The sequence below is a fragment of the Trichechus manatus genome, unplaced genomic scaffold, assembly GCF_000243295.1.
Source record: "Trichechus manatus latirostris isolate Lorelei unplaced genomic scaffold, TriManLat1.0 scaffold00001, whole genome shotgun sequence".
Classification (NCBI taxonomy): domain Eukaryota; kingdom Metazoa; phylum Chordata; class Mammalia; order Sirenia; family Trichechidae; genus Trichechus; species Trichechus manatus.
The window spans coordinates 8341512-8368280 of NW_004443937.1; the positions used below are offsets into that span (position 1 = coordinate 8341512).

The 26769-nt window shown below is 45.4% G+C and overlaps 1 protein-coding gene across 2 annotated transcripts in view; it reads left to right on the plus strand.

Moving 5' to 3' along the window:
- Nucleotides 1-26769, plus strand: part of LMCD1 (LIM and cysteine rich domains 1) — an 80520-nt gene that overhangs the window by 26587 nt on the left and 27164 nt on the right. The window contains exons 2-3 of one of the 2 annotated variants that reach the window (XM_004368289.2): nt 9474-9562; nt 18910-19165. In XM_004368289.2, coding sequence (XP_004368346.1) covers nt 9474-9562; nt 18910-19165 — 345 coding nt within the window. The remainder of the gene's footprint in view (nt 1-9473; nt 9563-18909; nt 19166-26769) is intronic. The other variant, XM_004368290.2, reaches the window with a different exon arrangement.

Sequence of the window (26769 nt, forward strand, 5' to 3'; positions counted from 1 at the left end):
AAGGAGAAAGACTCCCTCCAACCACTTCTGCACGATCCTCTGCCTGTCTCTTGTTGCTGTGGTTGGCTTCCATCAAAACCCATAAAACCAAACCCGTTATGGTTGAGTTGATTCTGACTCTTAGCAATCCTATAGGACAGAGTAGAACTGCCCCGAAGAGTTTCTAACGAGCGCCTGGTGGATTCAAACTGCCGACCTTTTGGTTAGCAGCTGTAGCTCTTAACTACTGCACCACCAGGATTGGCTTCCATCAAGTCGGCCTCCAACTCATGGTGGCCTCATGCACAACAGAATAAAACGCTGCCCAGTCCTGTGCCATCCCCACAATCGGTTGTGGACCAGACCCTTGGGATCTATAGGGTTTTCATTGTCTGATTTTAAGAAGTAGGTCACCCTGGCCTTTCTTCCTAGTCTGTCTTAGTCTGGAAGCTCTGCTGAAGCCTGTTCAGCTTCATAGCAACACAAGAGCCTCCACTGACAGACAGGTGGTGGCTGCACATGGTGTGCATCGACCGGGAATCAAACCTAGGTCTCCTGCGTGGAAGGTGAGAATTCTAACACTGAACCACCACTGCCCCCATAGCCTGTCGCTGCCATCTTCTAAGCTAGTCATCTTGATGGGATAAAAGACAGAATCCTCCAGAATTTGGGCGAGAAGCCCCACTCTTTCATCTCATATTTGGAGAGACAGGCTTCTCTTGACAATAACGTATAGAGCCCTGGTTTGAATCTTCCCAAACCAGTGTGTGAGCATCAGTGGTGAGGGGAGTGAGGGAGAAGTCAGAGGACAAACACAGAGCAACAGTTTTACTTAAATATTGGAGGGAGGAAGATAGGGAGGCATTCATGCTATATTAAAAAAAAAAAAGTGCATTATGGAATAGGATGCAAAAAGTCACCTTGATGTTTAAGAGTAAACAGAATACAAAGAGTCTGTGTGTGTCTGCCTCTCCCAGCAATAGGTTCCCATCCCCTCACCTCCACCTTTTAGGGTACAAAGGACATGTCACAGGGAGGACCTGTTGGGCAGAGCGTTTACATTCGGGAAGGGGCATGAATCTAGACTTTAAGTTATGTGCGGACAGCTATTGTATTGGGGGGTATATAGATTCCATTACTCTGTTAAGTGTTTGTAATCCTGATTTGGCAACTCATTTTTTTAATCATTGGAGAGTTTCAAACAAAATAGGAGAAATCCAGATCCCTGCCAAGGCCCCGGAATTGTTGAGGGGAAAGTGAAAGAAGCCCTGCAGGCCAGGTCACTCCCCAAAAAGGTCATATTTCCTAAGAAGAAAAACAAAAAAGTTTTCCATGGCCATGCAGCTTGTCACCATTTGGCCTTAAGTGTTCCCAGGTTGGGGTCCCTCAGGCTCCCCTGTTGACCCTGGTGGCCTGGGACTCTACCCTCTTCCTTGTTGACGGGCCAGCCTTGAGGCTGGGGCACCACCCCTGACCTGGGGCTGGCAGAGGAGAGCCCCCAGGGAAGTCAGCCAGTGAAGTTTAGAGAAGGAGGAAGGGCTATGGTTTCCCTTCTGTCCGGCTGTTAAATAGAGTCCCTTCCTTTGGCACGAATGCCTGTGAGGCAGACTGGAAATGACCAAAATGAAATCGCAACAACAAAAGTCAGACTTGCTGCTGTGAAAACTCTCCTTGTAGGGAATGGTGGTCCACGAGCAGCTTGAGAAGAATTGCGGTTAAGCCAATGAGCCGAGATCCTTAAAGTCCAAGTTGGGGCAGCAGAGGGTCCAATGGGGAGGTCTGGTGGTTTCCAAACTTTGTCTGCATACTGACATCACCTGGGGAGCTTCCAAAAATGCTACTGCCTAGAGCCCATTCCCCAGAGATTGTGGCTAAATTGTTCTGGGGTACGGTATGGGCTTTGGAAGTTTTAGGAGATCCCCCCAGGCATGTTTGGGAGCCCCTGGTGTAGCCCCTCACTACTCAAAGCATGGTCTGCGGACCAGCAGCATTACCATTACCTGGGAGGGTGGTAGAACTATGTAATACCAGCTCCTCCCAGGCTTAGAGAACCTGAATCTGCATGTTAACTAGATCCCCAGGTGATTTATATGCATACTACAGTTTGAGACACACTGCCCCCCGTACACATCCAAGACAAATCCCCCTGTAAAAGTGCGATCACATGGCACAATGTTTTCCTCCTTCCCAGCACTGATTGTGGCTGCACTCGTGGTTCAGTAGTAGAATTCTTGCCTTCCATGCAAGAAGCCTGGATCAGTTCCCACGTAACCGACACCACACCACAGCAACTGGTTTTACTGGTTTAAGCATAGAGTTAGGAGACCCATACCCTATTGGAGCTCCAGTCCAAGGCATTCTGAATGGACAAGTTGTTTCACCTCACTCAGAAATACTGTCATTCATCATCTGTTGACTACTATTATGGATTAAATTGTGTCCCCCCAAAATATGTGTTGTAAACCCTAACCTCTAAGCCTGTAGTTGGGGAGCCATGGTGGCACAGTGGTTAAGTGGTCAGCTGGTAACTAACTGAGAGGTTGGCAGTTTGAACCCACTAGCCGTTCTGCAGGAGAAAGATGCTGCAGTCTGCTTCCATAAAGATTACAGCCTTTGAAATCCTATGAGGCAGTTCGACTCTGTCCTGTAGGGTCGCTATTGTAGGAATTGACTAGATAGCAGTGGGTTTGGTTTGGTTTGGTTTATGCCTGTGGTTATAGTCCCCTTTGGGAATGGGTTGTCTTTGTTATGTTAAAGAGGCATAATTAGCATAAGGTGAGTTTTGAGTCAATCTCTTACAAGATATAAAGGAGCAGATTAAGCAAGCAGAGATGGGGAAAGATAGATGTTAAGCCATGTGGAGATCTCTAAGGAACCAGGAAGCAGAAGTTAAAGAGACAAAGACCTTCCCCCAGAGCCAACAGAGAGAGAAAGCCTTCCTCTAGATCCGGCTCCCTGAACTCAGACTTCTAGCCTCCTAAACTGTGAGAAAATAAATTTGTTTGTTAAAGCCATCCACTTGCAATATTTCTCTTGTAGCAGCACTAGACAATTAAAAAAATTTTTAAAAAAACCTGTTGCCATCAGGTCAATTCTGATTCATAGTGACCCTATAGGACAGAGTAGAACCTGCCCTGTAGAGTTTCCAAAGCTGTAATCCTTAGGAAACAGACTGCCACATCTATCTCCCGCGGAACAGCAGGTGGGTTTGAACTGCTGACCTTTCTGTTAGCAGCTGAGTGCTTAACCACTGTGCCACCAGGGCTCCTGCTTCTAAAATGTCACAGCCATTGAAAAGCCTGTGGAGCAAAGTTCTACTCTGACACTCATGGGGTCGCCATGGGTCAGAATCAACTTGACGGCAACTGGAAGAGGATCCAGGAGGGAAGGTAGAGTGAGGGTGGAGAGGGTGTAGGTTGGAGTAAAGTTACAAGAAGGTCCAGAAAAGAACTGGAATTATATATGGAATAGTCATCCCTAAACTGCCGTACTGCCATTTACAATCCTAAAATAATAACAACCCATGGAAGGTTTTTTTTTTAGATAACAAGTCATGTTGACCAATAATCTTTAACAATACCAACGCTTATACATAAAACCTGGTGGCATAGTGGTTAAGAGCTACGGCTGCTAACCAAAAGATTGGTAGTTTGAATCCACCAGGCACTCCTTGAAAACCCTAGGGGGCAGTTCTACTCTGTTGTATAGAGTTGCTATGAGTTGGAATTGACTCAACGGCAAAGAGTTATTATTCTTTATGCTTCCACAGCTTATCTGTAAAAGACAAGTTCCAATTGAATATATTTTTGTGTCAGTTCAGAACACCCCAGCTCAAAAAATAAACCCACGTATAGTAATAAGGGCATGTGATGATACTAGATATCCCTTTTAAAAAGTGAAAATTATGACGCTCATGCAAATATAAACTTAAAGTTTTCAAAGATTTTATTCAAATCATTAGCTAATGAAGGAACCAGTAAGATGTTCAGACAAGTTCCAAAAGCATGAGGGGAGCTAAGCATTTGTAGAAAATGTAATAAAGAAATGTTAGAAGGGGAAGATTAGTCCAAAGGACTAATGGACCACAATTACCACAGCCTCCACCAGACTGAATATAGCACAACTAGATGGCGCCCGACTACCACCACCGTCTGCTCTGACAGGGATCACAATAGAGGGTCCCAGGCAGAGCTGGAGAAAAATGTAGAACAGAATTCTAATTCACAAAAAAAGACCAGGTTACAGGTCTGACAGAGACTGGAGAAACTTCGAGAGTATGGCCCCCGGACACCCTTTTAGCTCAGTAATGAAGTCACTCCAGAGGTTTACCCTTTAGCCAAAGATTAGACAGGCCCATAAAACAAAATGAGACTAAACGGGTACATCCTCCCAGGGGCAAGGACTAGAAGGCAGGAGGGGACAGGAAAGCTGGTAATAGGGAACCCAAGATCGAGAGGGGAGAGAGTTGACATGTCGTGGGGTTGTTAACCAATGCCATAAAACAATATGTGTACTAACTGTTTAATGAGAAGCTAGTTCTGTAAACCTTCATCTGAAGTACAACTTAAAAAAAAAAGAAATGTTAGAACAAGACTGATGGGTTGTTTATGCAACTGGTTAATACCCTGCAGGACAATAAGCCATAACCTTTGGGGTTATCTTTTTGAAAAGGACAAACATTATTTGTATCTCTACTGGACAAAGTTACATGTAACTTCACCAAGTCTTGGTGTAGAACAAAGTATATTTCTCTAGATAATTCTGTGGGGATATGGGGCTTGCCACCATATAACATCTAAAGGACACATCACCCATCTTTCTGCCTTATTTCCAAGTGTAGGATAAGTTTTTTTATAACAACAGTGAAATAATGATTCATTCCACTTTACAAAGAATCTATTAGTCTTACATGATGCTTACAACAGCCTTGTTGAGGGACAAAAAACAGGGCTAACCCATTTTTCAGATGAGAACACCGAGTTAACTCCATCTTGAATTTCCCCTTGCAGATTCCTCTTTATCTCAATTCTCCATTGGTGACTTTTTCTACTTAAAGGCTTCCGTTGGGGTTCTTGTTATCCTCACCTTCACCTGAAGGCAAAGGGTGAAAGGAGGGAAGATACCCAGGAAGCATTGCCCCTACCCATTGCACCCACAGGGAGCTCTGAGGCTGACCAATTCCTTTTAAGTCCCTGACACGATTCACTTGGACAGCAACATCAGAGGAAATGCATCTTACTACTCTGAGCCAAAGAAAATTGTCAAAACCTTTTTTTCCTTCCCTCAGGAAAAAGGACAGAATAGATGCTGCATTCCAAGAAACCTTTTTTTAAGTGATAGTTCCTCAGCTACTGTGAGGCCATGTGCGTTCTTTCAGCAGAGATAGATCCACATCAGAGAAACTCACTGTTTATAAATCGAGTATCTCATTTTAAACACTGTTTCTGGCTGATTTTTTTCCCCCTTTTCCATAAAAAATACCATCATTTTTGCTGGGTCTCTCTGGGACCTGGGTGAATGGCAAGTAGCAGACAAATGACTATTTGTTGTGTTAAAAAGCCAGGAAACTGGCTGAAGTGTGGTCTGATGGCTCAAATCTATTTCTTCCTTGCAAAGCCCATTTATTTTTCTCTCTCACGGAATTCTGTCACCATGGGAACCACCCAACAGGCAGGAATGGAGACTAGGCCCACCTCTCCACTTCCCGAATCTACCTTTGGATTATTGTCATGGCCCAACAAGGCTGGAAGTCCTGTATCATCACTTGTCTGACTGCATCATTCTTTCCTTGGGCTTGTTGTGATTTTTTAATGTCAGTTTTCTTCAGGTGATAGGTAGCAGGTCTCTTTAAGGCCAAAGGTCTAGGAGTAGTGTAGCTTAGTAAGTTAATGATTAAGTATGGAACGAGTGTGAGGGCTGAAAGAAAAGCTTAATTTTTTTGTTTTACTTTTTCTTCTTTGTAAAATGAAGTAGAGAATAAGAAAGTATATGAGGCTTGCAGCTAGAAAAATAGTTCACCTGAAGTCCCTTAAAATTCTGAGGCTGAAAAAAACTATTTTGAGAACATCTAAGTCAGGATCTCTTGAACTGTTTTTCGTAAGATGTAGCAACAGCAACCCTTGGTGCGCAGTAAGTGCCACGTCCTTTCCATGCACCATCCCATTAAACTGCACAATAACTTGATGAGGCGGGTTGGCTTCTTATTATCCCCAGGAAACAGATAAGGAAACTGAGACTCAATGAGAACAGTCATTTTCCCCACTCAGCACACTCAGACAGAATAGGAAGAAAAGCTTGGCAATCCACTTCTGAAAATCAGCCAATGAGAAGCCTATGGATCACAATGTTTCGATCCCCAACCCATCGTGGGGATGGCTAGGACCAGGCAGCATTTCAATCCGTTGTGCATGGGGTCGCTGTGAGTCAAGGCTAACTGAATGGCCACAGCAACAAGCAGAAGAAAAGAGCAGAATTGGGACTAAAACTCTGACCTGTCAGACCCCCCAGGCTGGGTCTCTTAATTTGAAAAGCTGCCTCCTCTCAACCTCCCTTCTTGCTTCTAGCACAGGTTGGTACTTTAAAGGCTCTGGGAAGCCCTTCAGAATCCAGTGCCCTCCATGTTTATTTAATCATATCCTTTTTGACATACTATGAACCACTTTGTAACATCTTACAGAATGAGTGTTCTGCAAAACAGAATTTAGGCAGCTGTGACTCAGGCCAGTTTTACAGAGTAGAAACTTGGGCTGAGAGAGTAAATGACTTGCCTCCAGTTGCACAGCTAATAAATGTCAGAATTGGCACCATAAGGCCAGGCCCCCACATCACAGACAAGTGGTCTGCTGTACTGGGCTGCCTTACATCACTCCTCTATTTCTAAACCACACTCTGAGCCAGCAGACGGAATTGCAGCTAAACTCACCAGGCTGAACATCAGGATTAATCCCTTTGTAGGATGATTGTAAAATCAGCCTCTCCTTAGAACAGCAATAATGCCCCAGCGTGCGGGGTACTTTGCTGCTTATGGAATGCTTTTGCACAGCTCTTCTGATTAGAGGCCTTGCTGTTTCTGGGTATATCTGAACTGATCCAACAGTGAAGTCTTATTCATAAATTTTGTTGTTGTTAGCGGCCATCAAGTTAACTCCAACTCATGGCAACCTGATATACGACAGAAGGAAATGTTGCCCAGTCCTGGCTCTCCCTCACACACGAGCATGTTGGAGTCCATCCTTGCAGCTGTCAACCAGTCCATCTTACCAAGGGTCTCCCTCACCCTCGCTGGCCCTCTTCTTCACCAAACATGATGCCCTCCTCTAGTGATTGATCTCTTTTGATGACATGACCAAAGCAAGCAAGTCAGACAATGTTCTGTTGTGATACATAGGGTTTTCATTGGCTAATTTTCAGAAGTAGATCACCAGTCCTTTCTTCCTAGTCTCTCTTAGTCTGGAAGCTCCATTGAAACCTGTCCACCATGGGTGACCCTGCTGGTATTTTAAATATCAGTGGCATAGTTTCCAGCATTACAGCAAGAGATAAGCTACCACAGTATGACAAATTGACAAATGAGTGGTAGTTGTAAATTCTATACCTCCCAAAATACCCCTTAATCACTCAGAAATTAAGTATGGAGGGATCACTCTATTTCCACTAGTAGAAGTCAAAGAGTCAAGAAAAAGAGGTGGAAGTTAGCAAGTTTATTTGCCAGTGGCCTTAGGGAGCCAAGTTCTGACTGCTGATGAAAGGTCCCCAGCTAAGAATGAGTTGATGGTGAACATCATCTTGTTTTCCACTTTAAGCATGAATATAGCACTGAACAGGCACAAACATAAACAGGCTTCCCTCAAAATACATGTGATCCTGAGCTATTAATATGTGTTAGACAGCAAACCTGTTGTTGTGGAGCCGATTCCAACTCATGGCAACCCCATGGTGTTGGCGTAGAACTGTGCTCTTTACGGTTTTCAATGACTGACTTTTCAGAAGTAGATTGCCAGCCAGACTTTTCTTCTGAGGTGCCTCTGGGTGGACTTGAACCTTCAACCTTTTGGTTAGCAGCCGAGCACATCAATTGTTTGTACCACCCAGGGTCTCTTGACATATTGTAGATGTTAAATCAGTGGTTAAATAAATCAAGGAAATGTTTGTTGAATGAAGAGCTTATTCCTCTACTAGTTTCCTGAGCCCTACTTCTGGTGAAATATATATATAATAAATGTGCACACCTATACCAAGTCATCCCCACTCCCAACCCTAAGGGAGAGTTAGGTGAGTTCCTCAGCCAGCAGATCCATATACAGCCAACCTGCTGCTTCTCCAATTTTCATGTAATAAAAATCTTCTGGGGGAATTCCAGAAGACATGGCCCCCAGACTTTCCTTTAGCCCAGAACTGAAACCATTCCCAAAGCCAACTCTTCAGACAAAGATTAGACTGGACTATGGGACATAAAATGGTACTTGTAAAGAGAGTGCTTCTTAGCTCAAGTAGATACATGAGACTAAATGGGCAGCTCCTGTCCAGAGGCCAGATGAGAAGGCAGAGAGGGTCAGGAGCTGGTTGAAGGGAAACGGGAAATCCAGGGTGGAAAGGAGGAGTGTGCTGTCACAGTATAGGGAGAGCAACTAGGGTCACATAAGAATGTGTGTATAAATTTTAGTATCAGAAACTGACTTGAACTGTAAACTTTCACTTAAAGCACAATAAAAATAATAATAATAGAGGGAGGAAAAAAAGCAAAAAAACAAAACAAAAGAAAAATCTCCTGGGAATTCAGTTAAAATGCAGATTCTGATTCAGTAGGGTTGGGAGCCTGAAACTCTGCATTCCTGGCAAGTGGCCCAGTGGTGCTGCTGGTCTGAGAACCACATCTGAGAGCAAGGGTCTAAACAGAGCAGCAGCAGAGCACTTGGTGCACTTTTGTTACCTCTAGCCGGTAACCAATAATAGAACCTGCCTCATGCATTCTTCTCCTTACAAAGAATGACCATATTTTAAATGCTCCTGGGATTTACAACATTTTGGTAAAATATTTAAGTTATGCTTCAAGCTCTAAACATTTGGCACTGTAAACATTTGTTTGTGCCTGTAGCTTTGGTTTAATCACACCCTATCAGTAAATCGCAAATAAATGAGGGAGAGGAGACACTTGCTGGAAGATTCCATTGAGGTGACAAGTGGATCAGGGGAATGGGTCGGGGGTGAGTGTTTCCATGCAGCAGTGGTGTTTTATGAGAATACTGGAGACTGGGAATGGGCCCCATTGCAATTTTATTGGGCAGGAACCCACCCTTCCACACTCGCCTGCCCTCTGGCCACATTCCCAGCTTGTCTGCTCTGTTCCTGGTAAACAGTAAGTGATAGCTTATTCATCCTTAGCCCTTTGAACCCCACATAATCCTTTTGCTGCCATGCCAAGTCTTCTAGAGGTCAAGCATCTCCATCCAAGATGTTTGGAAGGAAAACACCCTCTTTTCTGTCTCCTTTTCCAGATGTCCCTGGGCCAGCAGCAATCAGCAAGAGGTGTGCCTTGTCTGAGATGCAAGGGGACGTGCTCAGGCTTTGAGCCACATTCATGGAGGTAATGGGTTTGGTCAGAGGGGGTTCTGCCTGCCTTCATTTCTTGACTGTCCTTTCTGGGAACGCTGGTCGTCCTTTTCTGCTGGGACTGCTTAGGATGCATGCGTTGTAGGGAGGAAGGGCTCCAGAGTGGAATGCTCTCCTGCTTTCCTTAGCTCAGTCTTACTTAAAAAAAAAAAATGCCCATTGCCATTGAGTTAATTCCTACTCATGGTGACCTCATGTGTTACAGAGTAGAACTGCTCCACAGGGTTTTCTTGGCTGTAATCTTTATGGAGACAGGTCACCAGGCCTTTCTTCCATGGCATGGCTGGGTGGGTTCGAACAGCCAACTTACAGGTTAGTAAACCCATTGCCTTTGAGATGATTCCAACTCATAGCGACCCTATAGGACACAGTAGAACTGCCCCATACAGTTTCCAAGGAGCAGCTGGTGGATTCGAACTGCTGATCTTTTGGTTAGCAGCCAAGCTCTTAACCACTGCTGCACCAGGACTCCCTAGGTTAGTAGTCAAGCACAAAACATTTGTGCCAAGGATTAGCCTATTTCAGAAATAAGAAAAAAGTCTTTGGGGAGCAAAGATAAAGAAGGAACTTACTGTTGTGTGCCATCAAGCCGATTCTAACTCATAGCAACCCTGTAGGGCAGAGTGGAACTGCCCCATAGGGTTTACAAGACTGTAATCTTTATGGGAGCAGATTGCTATTTCTTGGAGTGGCTAGTGGGTTCGAACCACTGATCTTTTGCTTAGCAGTCAGGCACTTAACCATTGCACCACCAGGGCTCCTTAGAAGGAACTCAATGCTTTGTAAATGGTGTCAAGGTTGAGGCTGCCAAGCCCATCCCAGCAGGACTACACAGGGAGGTTGTGAGCAGTAGCTAGCTGGTGCTTTGTGCACCGGAGTGGAAGTGTCTGTCTGTCGTAGGATTTGCTGGATAGGGTTGATCTCCCCGCACTGCGCCATTATCCCTGTTGGTGGGTTTGAACCTAACAGCAGCCCCTGGGAGAGAAATCAAAGTCCTTTGTACATAGTACTTACTAACCAGAACCCTGAGCTCACATCTGTGCAGGTGGGCCATAGGTCCAGCTGCACTTTGATTTGCAGAGTTTTTCTTTCCCTTTTTTTTTTTTAATACAAATTCCCCGAGACTCTGACAGCAAAGGGTAGGGCTACCACACTGCACAACTCCAGGGTATCATTCACAGCAGCATCTGTGTGGATGGCAGCTCCTAGACTTGTGCAGTGCACAACTGTTCCCGGTAACCCTGGGGGAGAGGCTGAGCTCTATAGAGCATGGTAGCCACCAAGGAGCTTCTGTCCCCACTGCCAAAGCTTTGCCTTGGGCACTCAGTGGGGAACAACATTTAGGAGGTATTTTCTCAGATATGCTGGCTTCTATTGTGAGATGGCAGTTATAAAAATATTTTTGTACTGTGTTTATTTACCTTGTTTTTATTGAGCTGAGCTCAACCTTTTATATTTAAGTCTTGAAATAACCCTAGGCAGTAAATACTAGTTTCTCTATTGTACAAATCACGAAACTGATGGTGGGTAATGGGGAAATGGCTACTAAATGGTGAGCTTCTAACTCAGGTCTGCATGAAACTTAATCTCATGCTGTTAACCATTCTGTAATACTGTGGGCAATGAACTCACAAAGGAATCTCTGGGCGGTTAATGCACTCAGCTGCTAACCAAAAGGTTGGCCGTTCAAGTCTACCCAGAGGCACCTTGGAAGAGAAGCCTGGTGATCTGCTCCCAAAAAATCAGCATTGAAAACCCTACGGAGCATAGTTCTATTCTGACACACATGGGGTTGCCACAAGTCAGAATCAACTCTACGGCAGCTGGTGGTGGTATGAGCTTTCAAAGCATAAGACCACTCCTTGACTCCATTCTCTGATAATCCTCGACTTCAAAGGAGCCCGTAGACTTTTTTGGGTGCAAGGAACCTTCAAGGTCAGCCATTCCAAGCTCCCACTCCCTGCACAAATTCCTCCTTCAGTGAAAACACTCCCATGATGGGGAAGTCTCCACACTTCTAATCTTGGCCAGGAGAGCTCTTTCTGGCCTTGAGGAAAGTCGGCTTCCCTTTCATTTCAATCTTTTGGTCCCGAATCTCCCGACAGGGTCACCTAGAACAATGCTGACTCCTCTCCAGCTCTTTGAAGACTGCCAGGAGGTCTCCTTTTAGGATTCTTGGGGCAGGGGGACAATGTTCTCTAAATGTACCATGTCAGTTCAATAAGGTTCTCCCTTCTCTCAAGGATCACAATCCTGTGCTGCCTGTTGTACAACATCTGAAACCAGTTGTTTAAGATACTTTGTCTGGTTTTCTGTTGTTTATGGCAGGAGGGCCATTCTGGACCTTGTTCCTCATGGCTCAAAACAAAATCTGCCTGCATTGTTTTAATCCTTACATCTCCTTGCCATCTTGCTACAGATTTGAAAGTCAAATGAGTTTGTCTTTGAGAAATACAGATTGCAGCTGGCAGGTCCTGCATATCAAGTGTCCTCTTTGGTTTGATCAATCCTAATAGAGACTTGGAGTCCCTGGGTGATGCAGACTGTTAACATGCTAGGCTACTAACCATAAGGCTGGCAGTTTGAGTCTACCCAGAGGTGCCTTGGAAAAAAGGCCTGGCAATACGTCCAAAAAATCAGCCATTGAAAACACTACGGAGCACAGTTCTACTCTGACACCCATAGGGTTTCCATGAGTCAGAATCAACTTGACAGCAATGGGTTTGATCTTTCCATTTTAATAGGGGCTAAATCCTTGCCATACTGAAGTCAAGAGGTCACAGAAACCCAAACTCTTAGAGGGGAAACCATGTCAGACCATTTTTCTGCTCCAGTTCACATGCTCTACAATAGTTTGAAGGATATTTAAATGATCCATGTGCCAGCCAGCCTGGTTTAGTAGAAAAGTCCCACAGCTATTAATTACCAGACTCGAATTCCTGTGCTAACTCTGCTTGAACAAGGCACTTCCCTTCTCTAAGCCTCGGAGTGCCCATCTGAAAAATGGGAACAGTAGAGCTGATGTGCTCTAGGATCCCCTTCAGCCATTACAATTCCATAGTTTCAGGCAGAATGTATGTAATCAAATTGTTGATTGACATGCTTAGCAATGGTAACCTCACATAGAATAGTAGAATTACTTAGAGAGGACAGCAGAGAGTGAAGACAAGAGCAGGACTTTCAGAATAAATAGATCATGAAAGAAAACACAGAGGAAAGTTCCCCAGCATCCCTCAGCTTCCTGCTTTCCAGATGGCCTTGGGGGTTCTCCTTGCTAGTCTGGCCCTGTCTTAGTTTCTTAGTGCTACTGTAACAAATACCACAAATGGATGGTTTTAACAAACACATATTTATTTCCTCACAGTTTAGGAGGCTAGAAGTCTGGATTCAGGGCACTGGCTGTAGGGGAAGCTCCCTCTGTCGGCTCTGGGAGAAAATCCTTGTCTCAGCTTCCGTAGCCTCTGTGTTCCTTGGTTCCTTGGCGATCCTCACGTGTGCTTCTGTCTTCCCCAGTTTGTCCTTGCTTGTCTCTGTGTCTAATCGGCTCTTTTTATATCTCAAAAGTGATGACGTTTAAGCCACATCCAACACTGATATGGCCTTGTTAACATAACAAAGAAAACCTTATTCTCAAATGGGATTACATCCATAGGTATAGGGATTAAGATGCCAACACATATTTTGGGGAAACACAATTCACTCCATAACAGGCAAAACTTAAAGGATGCTAAATTGCCACTCAGAGTAGCTTCTCTTACAGGGGAAAACATGCCTCCATGACTCAGACACGGATCACCTTAGAACCAGGCCCTTTCCGGAGAGCCCAATACAGTGTCTGACAGAGTTTTTTCTTTTATTCTAATAGCTTTATTTTTTAAAATGTCTCTGCCTAGCGTTTCACTGACTTCAGTGAGTAGGCAATAACCTTGATTTGAGAGAAGCAGAGAATACAAGTAGCCCCCAACTTATGACGGGGTTCCATTCCAGTGACTCCATCGTAAGTTGGTTCTGATGTAAGTCAAATACCTCTTTTTTTTTAGTTTTCATCATTGCTTGCTATACAGCAGTGTTTTGAACAGTAAATCATAACATTGAACATCTGTGAGTGAACAACTGAGAATGATAACATCAGCAAATTACACGCTGCAGCATTGTTTGTAGTACATATCACTAATAATAAAACGTACCAAAAAAAAAAAAAGACGGTTATAAGTACGGTTCATCGTTTAACTGTAATATGTTGTAAGTCAGGGACTACCTGTACAGCATGAAAACTAGAAGTGAGACCATTGGCCTCTTCAAATTATCAACCAGTTCCCATGGAGCCAGTTCCGACTCATGGTGAACCCATGCGTGTCAGAGTAGAGCTATGCTTTGTACTCTTCAAATTACAAAATGTTGAATTCTTCAGGGCCCCTCTTGATAGATTCTCCCCGTCTCCTCATTGCAGCACCCCTTCTGATGAGGCCATCCATCCAGGCCAGCTTCAGCAACTGCCCTGGAAATTGGAGCATTAGCTTGACCTCTTTTCACTGGCTAAGATAAATATGCTGCAAAAGACCTCTTTAAAGTATTAAAAAGCAAAGATGTCACTTTGAAGGTGAGATGTTCCTCACTCAAACCATGGTATTTTCAATTACCTCATATGCATGCAAAAGCTAGACAATGAATAAGGAAGACTGAAGAAGAATAGATGCCTCTGAATTGTGGTGTTGGTGAAGAATATTGAATATACCATGGACTGCCAAAAGAACGAACAAATCTGTCTAGGCAGAAGCACAACCACAATGCTCCTTAGAAGCAAGGATGATGAGATTTCATCTCACATACTTTGGGCACGTTATCAGGCGGGAAGTTCCTGGAGAAGGACATCATGCTTGGTAAAGTAGAGGGTCAGTGAAAGAAAGGAAGACCCTCAACGAGATGGATTGACACAGTGGCTGCAACAATGGGCTCAAACATAGCAACAATTGTGAGGATGGCACAGGACCGGGCAGTGTTTTGTTCTATTATACATAGGATCGCTATGAGTCAGAACTGACTCGACGGCACCTAATAACAAAAACAAAGGGGGACCTTCCCAGAAACTCTGCCTTGATAGCTGGGTTTCCTATGATTTTAAAGGGACAGTCTAGAGAAAATCAACCTGAGCTGTTTAAATTACTGAAAGGGGCCATTTAGTGACTCCCGAATGTTGGTGTGCCCCAAAATTGCCTCTGGAACTTGATAAAAATGCACGCACCTGGACCCCACTTCATCCCTGTGAATCAGACTAGCTGGGCTGAGCCCAGGCATCTCTCTACTTAACAGGCTTCCCAGGGGATTTTAATGCACAGCAAGGTTTAAAACCTCATCAACTTGACCAGTAGTCAGCTCACTTTCTGTAAAGGGTCAGAGAGTAAATAGTTTAGGCTTCGCAGACCATATGGTCTTTGTTGCAACTAGTGAACTCTGCCCTGATAGCACGTAGACAGTATAGTATGTATATTGTTATTGTTAGGAGCTGTTGAGTTGATTCCGACTCATAGGGACCCAATGAAACAGAGTAGAACTGACCCATAGGATTTCCTAGGCTGTAATCATTACAGAAGCAGATTGCCAGGTCTTTTCTCCTGCGGAGTCACTGAGTGGGTTCGAACCACCAACCTTTCAGTTAGCAGTCGAGCACTTAACCATTGTGCCACCAGGGCTCCTATAGTATCCATAGACAATATATAAACGAATGTGGCTATGGTCCAATAAAACTTTATTTAAGAACACTGAAATTTTAATTTTATATAATTTTCAGGTGTCACAAGGTATTCTTTTGAATTTTTTTTCAACCATTTAAAAATGTAAAAGATATTCTTAGCTTATGGGCCATACAGAAACAGGCCCTGATGTAGACCAGCCTTCTCATTTTATAGGTAAGGAACGTGCCCATGGGCCTGTGGTGGGTTAGTGTTCAAGCTGAGTTTAGGTTCCAGGCCTGTGCCTTTCCCACAATTTCAGGTTGCTTATGTCAGATTGCAGGAGTGTCCTTTTTTATTGGCCTCTAGGATCTTTCTGGGTGTGCCTCTGTCTTCTACAATCTGGAATACATGGAAAGGGTGGGGCAAGGGCTGACTTCTCATCTATTAAGTCCCAGCAAAGTGCCTGGTGCCTTGGGGAGCTCCCCGGACACATTGTTGAGTGAAAGGGGAAATCATGTTGACACCATTTCAAGGAACATCTCATATTTGTTCAAGCCTTCTATTTCAGAGTGTTTTGCATTCCCAGCATCAGCTATAGCATCCTGAAAGTAACATTCACCAAAAGCCCAAAGGGCAGCTTCCTTGTCCTGTTCCATGGACTGGGGAGGCCAGGGGATTAGATGAGACACAGAAGTCTTGGAATCAGGATTCCTCCCTCCATCCTCTGTGCCTGGCTTTCCTTCGCTTCCTGCCTCCTCCTCCTCCTGCTTCCATTGTGCTGCTGTCAGTCCCACACATAAACCCGTGGCCCCATCTCCTATCTTCTTAGCGAAGTGTTTCCTTCATGCCTGTTATCTTAGTCACCTAGGGCTGGAATAACAAAAAACACAACAAGTGAGTGTCTTTAAAGATATGAACTTATTGTCAGTTTCGGAGGCTAGAAGTCCAAATCAGGACATTGGCCCTAGGGGAGAGAGAGTCCTTCATTGTCTGTAGCCCCAGGAGTTCCTTGGCATCTGTCTTCCCTGGTGTATGTGTCTCTGTGTTTATTCTGGTCTTTTTATAACTCAGAAAGTGATTAGGTTTAGGATCCACCCTACACTGTTATGACCTCATTAACATAACAAAAGAAATCCTCTATTTCCAAATAGGATCACATCCACAGGTACAAGGGCCGGGAACTCAACACATATTTTAAGGGGACACAATTCAATCCATAACACCTGGCTCCTAAAAGGAATAGGCAAGGGAGCATTACTGATTGTGAATAAAATGCTTCAACTCTGCAAAATAAGCAACCCCTTTTTATGAGAACAAAAAGAAATGACTTCTCATTTTTGCCCTGCATTGCCCTTAGGATTCCATTCTCTTTTTTAGTGCCGGAAATATCCTTGACATCATCTATTTTAGCATTTCTCAAATTGTAACCCAATGAGCGTGAACTTGGACTGCAAGCTTCTCCTTGAAGTGAGAAATGCTACATTCTCTCCCCCTGAACATAAGGGTATTAAAGACAAGGCACAGCCTTGCACTAAAGAAATGTGTTGAATCTTCTTTAACCCACTGTATTCCAAACTCTTGACCACCAAACCCTTTTCCGTGCACCACCAACTAACACCCTGGGGAACTGGTCCAGGCCAGCAGGACTACCCCAGAGCAGATGCAACCAACCCTGTTATGGCTCCTCCTGATTCTACCTTATGTCATTATTTCCATCTGATTCTCTCTCTCTCCTACCCCTAGTGTAAGGTCTTTGAAAGTTGACATGAGGCCTCCTACTTTCGTATGTTGTTGTTGTTAGTTGCTGTTGAGTAGACTCCAATCATGGCAACCTTATGTGTAACAGATCTAAACGTTGCCCAGTCCTGTGCCATCTTCATGGTCATTGGTATGCTGAGGGTTTCCCTCATTTTCGTTGGCCCTCTGCCAAACATGATGTCCTTTTCTAGCTATTGGTCTTTCCTGATGACATGTCCAAAGTAAGTGAGCTGAAGTCTCGCCATCCTTACTTCTAAGCAGCATTCTGTTTTTCAAAGTAGATCACCAGGCCTTTCTTCCTACTCTGTCTTAGTCTGGGAGCTTTGCTGAAACTTGTCCACCATAGTTGGCACTGCTAGTATTTGAAATACCAGTGGTCTCGCTTCCAGTATCATAGTAATATGCAAGCCACCACAGTATAACAAACTGACAGACGGACAGTGGTCTTTTCACTCAGGACAGGTTTCTCAGCCTCAGCACTGTTGACATTTTGGGCTGGATAATTCTTTGTTCTGGGGGCTTCCCTGTGCAGTTTAGGATATGTAGCAGCATCCCTGGCCTCTACTCAGTTGCTACCCAGAGTTACTAGTAGCAACTCCCCTTGTCCCCCAGTTGTGGCTACCAAAAATGCCTCCAGACATTGACAAATGTCTCTGGGGGACAAAACTGACCTTGGTTGAGAACCACTGATGTAGACCGTCAAGCTATGCCCTTGGTAGTCCCACAGTCAATATTTGTGGTAAACAATGAAACTCATTAATCTCCTTAGTCAGGAGAGAAAGTGAGGGCTTCCTTGGGCTTGCCTGGCTGGAAGGTGGTTGTTTAACTGGCAGTGAAGTCTCAGTTGCTTAGGCCTTCCCATCCCTGCAGTAGGTCTTAACATCACTCCCTTTACTTAACTAGTTCTTAAGTCGCATGCTTTAGAGCATCTGAAACGCAGCACAAGCACACCTACGGTGACAGGCTGGAAAGGCAGAGGAGCAATTTTCTTCTCACACTGTGTAACTCTTTGGATTTCTAAACATTAACAGTATGACACAAAGCAGCCAGACGTTACTTCTTTTTTTTTTTTTTTTTTAATTGTCAGAGAGAAGCGTTAGACTTCCATGTGAATTTAAAACCTTCCCTGGGATGGTTCTCTTTCTCCTAGCTTCATGATAAAGCCTCACCCAGTGAACATCAATCTCTCCAGCAGCCCAAGGAGTTTTCTAGGCTTGTCCCTTACCCCTGGGTTCTGTCCACAAGTTTCTTGAAGAAAATTTCAAGCTGCATTCTAGTTTTGATGTGCTTGCTAAAAGAGTTTTAAAATTTGCTGAAGTTTTGAGGCTTATGGATCTTGAAAGACAATTTGAATAATTCACTGAAGCAGATAGCAGCAAACTTTTTTCTGTAAAGGGCCAGATAGTAAATATTTTAGGCTTTGCAGGCCAGAGGAACTCTGTTGCACCCACTCAACTCAAAACTGTAGCAAGGAAGCAACCATAGACAATATGTACATGAATGAGCATGGCTATGTTTTAATAAAACTTTATTTATAAAAGCAGGTAGTCGGCCAGGTTTGGCCCATGGGCTTTGTAAATCCCTGCCTCAGAGCATCTCTAATGAGTAAACCAGCTTTTGCCGCCATGACCACAAGGAGGAAAAACACGCTACTCTTTTTACCAGCAAAAGTCACATTCTCCATCCCCCGTAAATAGAAAGACTTCTCTCTGGTGTTTCCCAAATGTAGTTCCCAATCCCAAAGACCTTTTGTCTCAGTTGCCATCCGTTCTGCTGCTAACCTTTCCAGTTACTAAAATTAAACTTTGTACTGGCTTTCAAAACAGTGGATGCTTTTGGCTTGCCTCTCTTTTCCAGAGATTGGTCTCACTCGTCCCATTCCTCCCCCCAGGAAAATATGCAAGTCCTGCAAGTGCAGCCAAGAGGACCACTGCCTAAGCTCCGACCTGGAAGATGACCGGAAAATTGGCCGTTTGCTGATGGACTCCAAGTATTCCACCCTCACAGCCCGGGTGAAAGGCGGGGATGGAGTCCGGATCTACAAGAGGAACCGAATGATCATGACCAATCCCATTGCCACTGGGAAAGATCCCACCTTTGACACCATTACCTATGAGTGGGCTCCCCCAGGAGTCACCCAGAAACTGGTAAGACAACATCTATCTAACCGAGTGTTTTTTTTTTTTTCCTGCCCTTATAGATAGTAGCCACGCCATGGGTTTCTGAATTCTGAAGATAAGGTAGGAAGAGGGTAATGTAACAAAATTGGTACTAGTAGCTGTGGTTTCAGCTTTGTTCCTGCCTTACTATGTGATCTTGGGGTGAAGACTACCTGGGCATCAGTTTTCCTCATCCATGAAATGGGTAGGGGATTTGCCTATGAACTCCAAGGGCCCTTCTGTTCTAGTACACGGTCACTCATGGTTCCCTTTGGGCTCCTCACTTCTGAACAGGGAATAGTTTATCATTCAGATTTCTCAAAGTGTTTTTCTCCGTCTGTGAGATGTTTATTTTCCCTCAACATGGCCCGAGATGTGCCCTTTGCAGGTCTGTAAGAGAGCAGAGAAATAGCCCTTTTTTCCTAAGAGCTGAAGTTTCCTGGGCTCAGATGGGAAAACCAAATGGCTTATTACAACTCTGGGGAAAAGGGACCCATAGAATTCTTGGGATAGTGGTTAGAGAGGCCCTGAGGAGAGTGGAAAGGCCCAGAGAGATGAAGTGACTCACAGGTTACACAATGAATGGTAGATCCTGACATTAGAACCCAGCTCATCTGACCCCATTGCTTGGTGCTATCCTCATTACCACTTGACATGGAGTGACTCCTGTATACGTATTTCCAGTTATTGCCCAAACAAAAGTGCATGTAGCCAAGTCTCTGCACCTGGCTGAGGCCAGAAGGGCTCCCTGATGAACTGGACAGGTGCTGTGTGTGGCTCCAACAGCTACCTTTCCCTTTGAGGCCTCTGGATTCTTCTCTTCTCCACCCTTCCTGGCCAGGTAGGGGTTAAGCTCACTGGTAGCCCTGTGCTGCCCAGGGTGTATGGAACATCCTCTCTGTCCACAACAAACAAAGGCCGTATCACTTGGAGCTTACGAGTCAGACTCCAAAATTCGAGTCCCCCCTCTGCCTCTGTGATCATGCAGGTTGATAGGATAACCCATGAGCAGTACTTAGCAAGATGCTGGTGTGTGGTTGATGGGATAACACATGAGCAGCACTAGCAAGGCACCTGCTGTGTGGGTGGAGGTGCACAGCCATGAGGTTGGTTGCAGAGGTCCTGCTTTGACAGGACCTGGGGAGATGGGTGGAGAGTCAGTGGTCTTCTCCTCATCCCCAGAAGAGCAGAGGAAACTAAGTGCCATCACTTACCTTGGGACTACGGAGACTAGCAGACTGGAGGCCTGGTCATGGCTCAAACTCTAACACTATGAGTAGGCTTATACCTTGGACGACCATGCATTCATTTGCCCAGAACATTTTACACCTGTTGTCCCAGAGTAATTTTCAGTAGTTTCCAGCTCATTGTCTCCATTTCACTTTCAACAGTATTCCTGTTTGAGCAATGTGTTCACCATACCTATGGCAGGTTTCACAAGGTAGTAGCCACGTCTTGCACCATTTTGGCCCATCAATCTCATCCAGTCTCAGCCTCTATAAAGGGAGACCAGAGTGAGCCTCCCCTACTTTCTCTTTTGCTATCTTCACCTCCCAACTGGTGAAGTCAAGTTCAGCCTCCTTAGGGTAGCATTCAAGGCCCTTCATGGTCAAACACACACACAGAGACACACTCTACTTCTGCTCCATTCAACCATAATTCGCACAAGCTCTAGACTTCTAATCTGTCTGGCCTCAAGGCATACTCAGGCCTGGAATTTCCCACCTCTTTGGCCAATGCTTGTTCACATGACCAGTCCCTCCTCTGTGGAGTCTTCCCCTAGGTCCTCCAGGTCAAGGGAATGGATTTGTCTCTAAGTCTCCCACTGGCCCTCTTCTCCTCCCAATTTTTGTTCTCTAGCCTCTCAGCTGCTGGTCTATGCAGTTGGCCCTGTGTCACATGAATTGCCCCTCCAGCTATTCTCAGCCATCAGGGCCTGGGGAGCACCTTGCACTTAGTCAGGGAACAGGAACTGTCTTGCCAGGTTCTCAAGCTGCTTGATGAAACAGTCACTCCTGCTCACAGACTTTAACATAAGAGTAACTGAGCTAACAGAATCTTTTGGGTCCCTTTTACCAGCACTGAGAAGTTAAAAGAGAAATGTGAGCAAGGAACAGAAAGTGAGTACCTGCCAACATAAGCAGAGGTACAGAGCCCATCTGTTTGTATGCAGATCAATGGCTCTCACCCTGGCTGCCCACTGGATCCCTGGGGAGCTTTAAAAAATCCCCATGTCCAGGCCTCACCCCAAACCATTAAGTCAGAATCTCCAGACTACAAAATCAGAATCACCAGATGTGAGCATTTTATAAAAAACTCCCCAGATGACTCCACATGCAGCCCCATTTGAGAACCATCAACTGGATGACTGGTCCTCAAATTTAAATGTGCTTATAAATTTTCTGGCAATCTCATTAACATGTGTCCAGTAGGTTTGGGGCAGGTCTGCAACTCTGCATTTCTCACAAGCTGGGAGGTGATGTTGATTCTGCTGGTCCCAAGACTGCACTTTGAGTAGCAAGGGGCTAAATTACCTCTACAAGTTCATGAGATACGAGAGGTTCTACAATTTTAGAGAGGCAAGGCTGGCATCTGATTACATTTTTACCGGAGGAAAAGGAGAGCCTTTGGAGTCCTATATGGTTTGATTCCTTCCCCTTCTCCCCCATGACTCCTACTACACCACCCTCACTCAGTATCTCACAGCACACTGGCCTTCCTCCTTCCAGTTCTGAAACACACCAAACTCTTGCCCTCCTCATGGACTTTGCACTTACTGTTCCCTCTGTGTGATATGCCCTTTCCCCCTTCTTCGCATGGCTGGGACCTTCTGACATCCAGGTCTCAGACAAAACCAAAAAACCAAACCCATTGCTATCAAGTGGATTTCAACTCATAGCTACCCTACAGGACAGAGTAGAACTGCCCCACAGGGTTTCCAAGGAGCCCCTGCTAGATTGGAACGGCTGACCTTTTGGTTAGCAGCCATAGCTCTTAACCACTACACCACCAGGGTTTCCAGGTCTAAGACAGGCCTCCCCTAATTACCCAACCTGCACATTTGTTCTCTATCTCAGTTCTTGTTTGTTTCTTTGGAAGCTTAATGGTTCCAAACTGTCATTATCTCACGTGTCTCTTTATTTAGTTATCATTGCTCTTCCACGCTGCAATGAAGTAAGGTCCATGAGGACAGACACCACATCTGTCTGTCACCTACACCACTGTATCCCCAGCACCTAGCACAGAGCATGGCACATAGTAGACTCATTCTGTATTTGTGTACATAACCATCCAGGCCAGCGATACTCAAAGAGGGGTCTGTGGACCGGAGCCATTCCACAAAGTCTTTGTTACTGGTCCACAATGAGAAATTGAGAATAAATGCTGAGAAAATTATGTGGCAGTTTGACATCCAAGCATGTGATCAGAGAATTCGTCTCCTTGAGCACAGGTCAGTTGTGGTCAGAGTCACATGGAAATCACATGTGGTGTGAGCGTCATATTCACCACGTGCAGTAAGACCACAATCATCCTGCAGTAGGTGGGACAAACAAACCTGATCCTTCACCATGGAGACATTGAGAAGCCCTGCTCGAAGCAGTATCTTAAGGAAGAAAAAAATCCCCTTCTACATAAAATGAGAGGCAAGGATTTCTTTTTTTTTTTTTTTTCCTTGTCTTTTTAGCCGTATTTTTTGGACAGCATAAAGCACATTTAAAAAGAACACCCTGTGAGGTAGGAATCATTTTACGTTTTACATGTAAGTGTCCTTCGCACGTTCACAGGGCTAGACGGGCAGACCCGGGCCACAGAGGGTGGCGTTAGAACAGCAGCATAGCCCAGCATGCCAGGTGTGTTAGAACATGGCCCTGCGTGCAGCGCCCAGGCTGGGTAAGTCAGCAAGCAGGTCTCCAAGACAAGATGTCTGCTTGAAATAAAGCAAGCAGCTCATAAACGAGCTGGCTGTGGGCCTCAGGAACTGGGTGGTGAAGGCCCCAGTCTAATCAGGGGAAGGCATCGTCAGGCAGTGATTAATGCTGGCTCATAAAACCACTGGCTATAAAGAGCCCCTCTGTCTGCCTCCAGCTGGGCTGCAGGGGCAAGGCACATTTCTGGGACCTGACAACTCTCTCCCTCCCTCTCACCCTCCCAACTTTTTTTTTTTTTTTAATGGCCAAATGATCAGGACTGATATTTTGGGAAGAAGACTGAATCTTGCTATCTGTCATTCTTCCCAGCCAAAATGAGGGCCAGAGAAATTCTCAAGCTTTTAAAACCCAGTGGAGTCCCTGGGTGGTGCAAACAGTTAAACACCTGGCTGCTAACCAAAAGGATGGAGGTTTGAGTCCACCCAGTGGTACCTCAGAAGAAAGTCCTAGCAATCTACTTACAAAAAATCAACCATTGAGAACCGTATGGAGCGCAGTTTTACTCTGACCCACACAGAGTCGCCATGAGTCGGAATTGACAGCAACTGTTTTGTTTTGTTTTAAACTGGTAACAGCAAACTTAATTGCTAATATTTACTGAGTACATACTGTGTGCCAGGCACTATGCTAAAACCTCTACATGCACAGTCTCATTAATGTTCCAACACTGTTGGGGATGTACTATTACTACCCTCATTTTATAGATGGGGAAACTGAGGCTCTGAGAATTGATGCAACTAGCGAAACGTCCCACAGCTGATTTAAGTGACAGAGGCAGGTCTTGAACTCAGGCCTCCCTGACACCAAAGCTTGGGCTCTTCCCCGCAGGCCATGCCAGGAGAACAGGGCAGTGGGAAGGAGAGGCAGGAAAGAGCAGGTACCCTGGGTTAGCCTTCCTAGGGAAGGGTAGGGCTTGAGCTAGATTTGGGAAGGCAAGAAGGAAGACGAAGGGATCTAACATCCACTGAGCAATTTGTGTATAGTATCTCACTGACACCTCACCATTTCCCATGTGCTGAGTGCATTAGAGGCCCATTTTACAGTGGAGACTTGTATTTACGCAGGGGTGGCGCTTGCCCATGTGTTACCCCCATTCCCACACCCATGACAGACATTTCTGATCTGTTGGAGCACTGTCTCCCATTGAGCCCACATTGGCCTCAGAATCCTTCTCAACACAGCACTCCAGACTGCCACTGCTGACTGAGATTGATATGTGAGATGAAGCCTATTTCCTGACCTCGGCTGACAGCTGAAGAAGAATCAGGAAGAGCAGAATCCGGATTGAATCTTCTGATTCCAGAGCTCATGTGCATTCTACTGCGCAACCCAAGCAATAGAAACACCTTCCCCTTCCACTTTTCTCTCTGCACCTTTGAGTTCTCTCCTGATAATGCCAGATTCCGGTAACCCCTCCACTCAAGACATTCCAGCCAGACAGCAGAGCAGCAGAAACTCAGAGGTCCTCATGAAAAACTTAATACCTGTACCAATCTTTTCAACTTTTCTGAGAAAAGGCCCCTTGTTAAAGGTTTTGGGAATGTGACTTTATCAGCTTCCTGGTGAGATACTGGGGGTTGGTTCTCTTACAGGCTCAGAGCAGTACCAGGCAGCTGACTCGGACCCAGTCCTCTCTCCATCACATCGTCCCTCCCCGTCAATGCCAGCCAACAGTGATCACCTGGAGTTCTGTTGAGGGTGTGATGGTTGGTTGGCAATATCTGCAGGGGTGTGTGTATAGAGAATGGTGGCAGAGTCTCAGGCCAGCCAGGCAAGGCCGCCACCTATCACACACCTCGTGGCAGCTGGATGCCGTGGTCTTGACAATGCAAAGGCAAGAGCCGGCCACCCGACTGGAACTGTTAGCACAATAAGGACACTGGGTCCCTGGGAAGAAAGACTCCCTGACTCTAGGCCTCACCAGGGAGCAACTGGCTCTTCAGACCACAGGCACGCACATCCAGGGTAGAGCATGAAAGGACACTGTGGACACGGGATTAACAAGAGCTGGCTGGTCCAGATGGAGACAATAACTGGCAGAGAGGCACTGCACCAGGACTTCTCACAGTGTTTCTCTGTAAAGCTGAGCACCCCTTCTTCCCGGGACGGGGGCAAGCCCTAGAAGGCTAAGCCACAGCTACCTCCAGTAGTGGGGACTCCTGGCACCTAGTAAGGCTTATACTCAGGAGTGGATTATCCAATAAGCAAGGTAAGCATGGTGCTTACTGTGCTTACCAGATCATCTGTAGTGAACAATTTCACATTTTTTCACCACATCAAAGATTCTGCTTCTAGGTATGGCTGGCATCTCTCTTCCAACCCCACAGCACCTTCCTACAGAAGCAAAGATGTGGTGAAACCATGTGAAATTGTTCACTACAGATGACCTGGTAAGCAAGGTAAGTACTGTGCTTACCTTGCTTATTGGATAATCTGCCCCTGATAACATTGCACACTCACCCTAAATTAATGACAAATGGAAAACCCTCCAGAGAGTGGGGGACATTTTGCCTCTTTGCAAATCATCTGTGTTCTAGGGTGGCAGTATAGAAGGTGTTTAGCACATGTATTCTGGACCCAAGCTACCCAAAGCCCATCACTACCACATACTAGCTGTGTGACCTTGGGATGGTGATTTAACCTCTCTGTGCCTCATTTTCCTGAGGGGTAACATTAGTATCTTCCTCCTAGGGTGTTGTGAGAATTAAATAGGTTAACACACGTAAAGCACTTAGAAGCATGCCTGGAACATAGCACTATGTCAGTGTTAGTTATCACTATTATTCCTTAAACCATTCAACCTGGGGGAGTCAGCAGCCTTCATAAGGAGATGAGATTGCTTTCCCATGACTGGGGCTGCTTCAAGAATTAGAGTTAGTAGGATGTTGGCCAGGTGTGGATGTCTCCTCTGGTAGAGTGAGCCAAGTTCTTATTTCTACTTCTCCCAAATCCTTCCTTAGTTCCTAGGAGCAGGGCAGACCCTGGACAAGAAATCGAAAGGGGGTGGTGTGGGTATTTGCCACCCCACAGCTACCCTCTAACCCATTCCCCCCGGGGCCCTATGCCCTGGCCCAACCTGGTTACCACTTCTCACTGCCCTCCAATGGCCACACCCCTTCCTCTCACCCGCTGCCCCCAGAAAGCTCCCAACCCTGGGTTGGCCTGATTCAAACTCACCTGGGAGTACCTGCTGAAGTGTGCATTCCTGGTCCCCTCCAGGCCTCCTAAATTGGAATCTGAGGGAGGGCCAGGAATCTTTACTTTCACACTAAAGTTTGTGACTAGGTTCTTCAGCCTTACCTGTCTGGCAGATGTGTACTGGTTGTTGTTGTTGTATGCCGTCAAGTCGATTCCAGCTCACAGCGACTCTATAGGACAGAGTAGAACTGCTGCATAGGGTTTCCTAGGCTGTAAACTTTACAGAAGCAGATCGCCAGGTCTTTCCTCCCGCAGAGCCACTGGTGGGTTCAAACCACCGACCTTTGGGTTCATAGCTGAGCGCTTTAACCATCGCACCACCAGGGCTCCTATATGCTGGTAAAAAATACCAAAACCAAATCTGTTGCTGTCAAGTCGATTCTAACTCATAGTGACCCTATAGGACAGAGTAGAACTGCCCCATAGGGTTTCCAAGGCAGTAATCTTTATTGAAACAGACTGCCA